This window comes from Gordionus sp. m RMFG-2023, unplaced genomic scaffold, assembly GCF_954871325.1.
Source record: "Gordionus sp. m RMFG-2023 unplaced genomic scaffold, tfGorSpeb1-WG-v2 contig_333, whole genome shotgun sequence".
In the NCBI taxonomy this organism is placed as follows: Eukaryota; Metazoa; Nematomorpha; class Gordioida; order Chordodea; family Parachordodidae; genus Gordionus; species Gordionus sp. m RMFG-2023.
In genome coordinates, this window is record NW_027051063.1 from 1 (window position 1) to 7,482 (window position 7,482).

Here is a 7,482-nt window from a genome sequence, read left to right on the forward strand (position 1 = left end):
TTATTAGGAATTAATTACTAGAAAAAAGTTTTACAATTTCCAATTCGTACATAATCTGTAAAAATTATTAAATAATGTTATTATAAAATATTTTATGTATAAAACTGGCTTAAACTCTTTTCAAAATCAAATTTATATAGGAAAGAAAACAATAAAATTTTTTTTCTTTTTTGAGAAATAATACTAAATTAAAATAGATCCAAACAATAAACATCACAGAATACTCCTTTACATTTTTATATTAAAAATAGGACATGCTCAACAATTTCTTTTTTGCATTTAATAATGCAAAAATTTTTTATAAAACAAATTACCAGTATAATTTGTTTGAGACTATTTTAAAAACGTCGTAATATTAAGCTATTACTAATGTCACCTTATAGAATTAAAATTTAAGATTTTTTCGCATTTTTATTTAGAAAAAGAAGTAATCAGTGTCTAAAATGAAAAAAAAGAAAAATCAACTAATTAATTTTTCTTACAGTCTAATGTTTCCAAAATGACCCTACAGGAAAAAAATACAATGCTTTAATAATTTAAAAACCAATATAATAAAAATAATAATATTTTAGAAATTAAATTTTATGTCGTTTTTATTAAGATCTTTTAAGTGAGGCAGCTGAATATTTTTAAAAAAAGGGATACTAAAGTCCTCTTAAGTGAGGCTGGGATTACTAAAGTTCACTTAATCTGTAAGCCACCTTCGCACTAAGATTTTTACAATAAGCTATGTCGCACGGAAGAGCTGTCCGATTTTTGTTATATTTCTAATAGCAGGCCTACTCTTGCACACCAGTGCTGTCGGAATTTTTTTTTACAATTAGTACTAAAAAAACAACTTATTATTATATATTGAATCAATAATAAAAATGTATAACATCGATAATAATTATCCAGGTGTAGCATGGTTGAAATATAAAAAAAATTTATGCATAAAAATGTTTTGTAAATATCGATTAAAATGATTCTTACAAATACTTTTGTGAGAAAATTCTTGGTTGAGTCATTCTACCATTATAAATATATTTATATAGATAAATAGAATAATTATTTAAAATAATATGTCAAGATGGATGATTTTATACATTTTACCAATAGTCAGTATCTCATCTTTTGTAACTTTATTATGCGACACTACTTATTGGAACATAAAAATTAGTAAAAAAAATAAAAATTAAACGTCAAATACAAATAAAAAATTATTTTAATATGATTGTGAATAGTTATTTTATGTCTTAAGAGTAGATTAATTTTTAAAATATCTTTAACTATTTTATTTTTTTAAAAAAATGAGCCGGTTAGGAAATCATTTTTTTAAAATAAATATTATAATTGAAATTATAGTAATACATGTTTAAATGTAACTATAATCCTCAAAAAAAAACGAAAATGTTAGAAGAACCTTATGACAATTATCACCGCTTGATTGCATTATATTGCTGAATCATATTAAGATATTTAAATATCTATACGTTTTCTATATATGAAAAAAAATATCAATTTTATTGTTGCAAAAACATCTATCTAAGCTATCTTAAGTTAGCCGGCAACTACCAATATAATATCAGATAATTTATATAATTTGGCGTATTTTAATCTGATATTTTGTTAATAGTCTAAGATTCATTTCTCTATTTGGGCGAGGTTCATTGGAGAAATTAATTAAAATATTTCTAATATTCTCCTTCTTATAGATTTATTTATGAGTTCTGTAAATACTTCTACAATGGCTAGAGAACATCCTAGCCTTTTTTATTTCTTTTGGCTTTGTTGTGATTTTTGTTAATATAACGAGTTTTAAAGGTTGTGCTTTCTTTTGATGTGACCCTCAATATTTGCAACATGATGGTATTTCATAATTGTATCACAATCTGCAACTTGCTGTATTATATCATTTATGATACTTAAATAATTTATATATTGGATTTAATTTATCTCTCGTTACTAATCAACTAAATGTCTTATCGATCTGTATTATGGACAGTAATATCATTTAATTGACTTGCAAATCATAAAATGGCGTTACAGCTAACTCTTTATATATACAAATTTAATCAATGAATCCTCAATCTACTCATCATTTGCATTAATAAGCTATTTTTATATGAGACGCAGGCCCGGCCCTTAACCCGGACCGGGTCCTTGGGTCGGGTTTATAATTTTTTTTAAAAAAATACCCGGGCAGGGGTGGGCCGAAAAAATTTTCTAAAAAAATATCCGTGTCGGGCCGTGTAAAAAGTACCTCTGCAGGTCTCTAATATAAATATATAAAAGGGAAATAAAAGTTGTAAAAATGTATTATTCAAAAATTTATTAAAATTGTGGCTAATAGAGGAGCCTGGAGCTAGGTAAACCCCAGGACTTGGCAAGTCACTTAATTTCATTTGAAAATTAAATAGACGAGAAGGTTATAATTTTTATCCTAATACAGCTTTCATTAGTGTACGTATTTAGGCACAAATTTTATAAATTATTAATTATTAAAAATCTATTTAAGAAATAAAATTTTTATGTTAAATTCAAAATATTTTTACATGACCAAATTTTTATTTTTATTTTATTATATAATCATTTATATATAAATTAAATTTTATAGAAATGTTTTAACTTTTTTTTTATAATTTGAGAGAATTTTATGATTAGAACGGAGCTTGCTAAACCTTACACGTCAATTATGGCCATTTATATGGAAAAAAAATATATATTTCAAAATCTTGGAAAGAAAATTTTATTGCATGATTGGTATTTAGGATTTATGCCTATAAAAAAATAATCTCTCCTATAGATTCTTACTTTTATTATGTATATAATGTTCAAAATTCATCAGTATTAAGTTTTAATTTTTATATATATAATTAGTTTCAATTTAAAAGTAATGATATTTTGTACAAAAAAAATAATCAAGTTTTTCTATATGTATCATTATTAATAACTAAAAATGCATTTCATACATTAAAAATCTAATGGTTTATGAAGCCCCCTTCGGTAATTTGCCCTACCTTTGGGACTTGTTTAGCAAAATTTCAACTTTTACAAAAAATAAAATTTCAAAAATATAATTATAAATTAAAAATATTTATAGGGTTTCTTTATAGAGCGGCATAGTTATAGATATCGATGCGTATATTAATCTTTATAATATCTAATAATAAAAAGAATTTATAGCCTATTTCGCAAAAATAGGTTTCTTCTAGCCCCAGTCTCCTCTACTTATCAATCAAAATGAATAAATTTAAAAACAATTCGGATATAAATTAGAATTTCGCAAAATATCAGTGATAAATTTTACGTTGCTTTATAGGTATAAAATCATTAGGCTCAACCCGGTTCATGATTATTTTCAGTGGTTCGGTTCAGCGTTTATGTATATAATTTATCGGTTTAGGTTCGATAAAAAAATAACGGTTAATAACAATTTAAAGGTTCGTTTAGGATCCTTGCAATATTTTATTTTTTCTATGAAGTGTTAATAATTGTTTAATATTTTAAGGCTCCGTCAGATACCGTTTTTTTAACGGTAAATTAGGAAAGAGGGTAGGGCTGAAGATTAAAGCATACAAGAAGGCTGAGAGATATTTTCCTTCTTCACAAATTAATCTCCTATCCTCTTTTATCAATACAAATCTCAAGGAGTTCCAATTTTTTTTCAAAAGTATCTTTTTTAGATGACATTACCCTTTTTTGCCGCCCCTCTCCCAGTGATGCCACTGCTCTAATCGATGTCGATCAAAATGATAAAAATATTCGATATATTACGTAGTTCCAACATATTTATTGGTTAATTTATTTTTAAATTTTTGAAGTTTTTATAATTCCTCTTCCTTACATGAAAATTAAATTTTAACCATAACTCAAATTTTAAACCAAACAATCACATATTATCATTATCAGAAGTAAAACGCAAAAATATTTCCGATAACCAAAAGCTTTCTCTATTTTCACCCCATTTTCAATATTCAACTTTATACAAGCTATCGAAGTGCAAAAAAATTTAAGATGTTTAAATATGATATTGAAATTTGAACCTGTTTCCTGCATTCATGACAAAAACTATTATTTTTTTGCTTTGAATTTATAAACTCTTAATTTATTTCTGTCACTCTTCCATTTTAAAAATTATTTAACGGCATTCAATTTATCGTGTTTCTTCCCTTTTGAACATATTTTTTTAGCCTAGTTTGTCCTAGTTTGTAAGATTTTTTTTTTGTTTATACGAATATTTTTATTAAATGTCAATCGCTTTTGTGATAAAATTTTTATCATTTTTTTTATATGAATTCATTCTTCGTTTTTTGGATAAATGAATGGAATTATTATTTTTCTCTTAACTTTTCAAGAAAAGATTTTTCTTCTGGAATATTTTCAAAGATATTATTTTGAGTAAATTTTATTTTAATAAAGATATAAAGATTATTTTGAGTAAATTTTATTTTAATAAAGATATAAAGATTATTTTTGAGTAAATTTTATTTTAATAAAGATATTAAAGATTATTTTGAGTAAAATTTTATTTTAATAAAGATATTAAAGATTATTTTGAGTAAATTTTATTTTGATAAAGATGTAGAGATTATTTTGAGCTGTTGGACACACTTATATAATTTTTGAAAGTACACCTATATAATTAGATTCTTGAAAGCTTGTTAGTTAGTTAGTTCGTTTTTTCTTAGTTTTTCTTTTCAGATTTTTCGAAATTAAGTTTTAGCTATTAGCTTTTTCACCTTTTTTTGTTAATGTTGTTTTATGAAAATAGTATATTTATATTTCCGATTGCCAAACAAAACCGAACCCATTTTTTAAATTTTCTCAGAACTCGAAACTGGACCGAATCTGGCTAAAAGTTTTGAAGAGTTCAGAACCCTGGTATAAATAAATATTGATTTATTAAATTAATTTACCAACATTCAACATGAATAATATTTAATAATTCACTACATTAGATAAGCGTCTCATTGACTCATTGAGACGCCACCCCAATTTCCCGCCGCTCCAAATTGACGCTCTGCCGAATGATCGCCGCGCTGAATTAATGCCGGTCCAAATTATCAGCGCTAAATTGTCGTAGGCTAAATTTTTAAAAATTTTTAAATGTATACTATTGCGTAGTAACGTGCTATACTTTGGTGTATGTTGGAAAGGAAAGATTCTATATTGACATGTATCGTTCGTTGTGCACATTTTTACTTCAGATTCTCTACCTCATCAATCCTCAAAGCTTATCTACCCTCGTACCATTGTAAAATAAAGGATAGGTTATATAATTACATATGCCACCTTATTTATTTTTAATATTTTTCTATTTTTTATGATTCCTCCATCTATTGACAATAGTCAAAGCTGTTCCTCGTAATCCTAATTCAGAGCTAGCCGGCGCACCAAATCTTATGACTACTCTACTGTACTCTAATTAATCCTATGACTTCAAATTTAACTTGTTGATTTTTATCTTCATTTGAAAATGAACCGCTATAAAATATATATTATTTTTTAATGTCATAGTGGGCTGCAATTATTTATTCACCTTATAAATTTTTATATTTTTCCACAGAATAAAATTTAATAAATAATGGCGTGCGGGGTAGTTGAGAGGTAAAAAATAGATAATAAGATACATTATCTAGAAAAAGGACCACTGAGATCAGATTTTGCCTTAGATGGGTAGAAAGATTTATGAGAAAGGGCAACTTAAAACACTTTGAATGGTAAAATTAGCTATAGATGATTATAAGACACCAATAATATAAACACGCTGTTTAATCTCCAAACCCTCGCTCGACTTCTCTGAAGGCCACAAATGTATAAAAACATATTTATTACCATCCAGTGGTGAATTCACCTAATTGCATTAGTTTTTACATATCACCGCTACACTTTACTCAGAATATCTTACACAAGGCCGCATTTACGAAATGTTTTGCAAGAGATTGCGTCACCAAATTCTCTCCCATTCCTAATGGTGCCTCGAGCATTCATAAATTTCCTTATGAAATATTTTAACTCTCAGGTACACTGGGAAAATTCTTCTCTTGATCACAGGATCTTAAAACTCAGATTTCTAATATCAAAACTTACTCTATACAACAGGCATTTATATTCATTTGAATAATTGGATCGTCAGACTATGTTATTATTAATGTCTTTCGTATATTTGTTCGACAAGTTAATTAAAAAATTAGCGAATAATTTCGCCAAAATGAAATCTAGTAAAAAAAATAATATGTTTGTTAAAAGGAATTGATTGATTTATTGCTAATAGAATAACTAATAAAATAAACATTTATTATTTCTAAGTTTTGTCAAATTTAGTTTATTTAATATCATATTTAAAGATGGTATTGTATTTTTACTATAGGAAATTTTTTTTACAATACATAGTTATTTTACTGAGGCATTTTTTCCCAGTACCAATTTAAACATCAGTTTTTCTTATTTAAGAATTTTTTTATGAAGAGTAGACCGGTCTTAAGTAAATTCTATAAAAATGAAAAAAAATTATTGGGGAATTTTTTTTCCTGGGGATTTATTTTCCGGGGGTTTTTTTTCCTGGGGGTTTATTTTCCGGGGGTTTTTTTTCCTGGGGGTTTATTTTCCGGGGGTTTTTTTCCAGGGGTTTTTTTTCCGGGATTCCTATAAACTATAAACATCCAGGAAAAGTATCAAATTAAAATAATTCTATCTATAATGTTTAAGTGTATCATGATTATGTATATATAATTTTATAATTTATAATAATAATTATATATCGAATATTGAAGGATATCGCTCTTATAAAATCCGAAAGGCTTCGCACCCCATCATGGTATTCTTCGCAAAGTTTCTTTAGCCGAATCTGGTTGTTAGAACTCTGCGATTTTGTTTTAGATGTCCAACTACCTACGCGCCATCTTTCAAGTTTGGTTTCGTCGGCAGCCACCTCGCATTTCATTTTTTTAATGAGTACCCAGATTGATGGGTGTTTATTACCAACCAGATTAGAAAAACGATGATTCCAACCTTCGCATTGATTATTTGTTCGTTCTTCATCTGAGAGAGTACTCTGATTCACGTTCCAGGTTTCTGGAGGAAATCGAGGCTCAATTCGACGTGTTTGGGATTGAGAATTGCTTCTCATGACATTCCTTGATACTCCATTGACATAATTTTTATCGAAATAATCGAGAATGTCCTTACCATTGCTCGGAGTAACTGATCTAAGGAATGTCATTGCATTATCCATATCACATAACGGAACGAATGCTAAGCCGTCCATCATGCCACAAAAAAAACTTAGAGTTTCATCCGTCCTATATTCGCTTTCCAGACCCAGCTTCTGAATTTTTCTATGTGTACTTTGACACAAATGGTAAAAACATCCTCTAATTACGATGTGATCCCCTAATTGAAAAAATAAATATAAATTATTAAACATATTAATAATCATACCAATGATACTCTTAACCGCGGTCATAGCAGACTTTTCGAAATCCATGTATATATATAATG

At 27.0% G+C, this 7,482-nt stretch overlaps 1 protein-coding gene across 1 annotated transcript; it reads right to left on the reverse strand.

The window, feature by feature from the left end:
* Positions 1 to 6,790: 6,790 nt before the first annotated feature.
* LOC135930708 (uncharacterized) lies at positions 6,791 to 7,471 on the reverse strand (the record flags this gene model as incomplete). The annotated part of the gene is made up of 2 exons (XM_065467510.1): positions 7,423 to 7,471; positions 6,791 to 7,374 (listed from the first exon to the last, which is right to left on the reverse strand). Coding segments are annotated over exons 1-2 (630 nt in total), but the record flags the coding sequence as incomplete, so codon positions are not given.
* Positions 7,472 to 7,482: the final 11 nt, after the last annotated feature.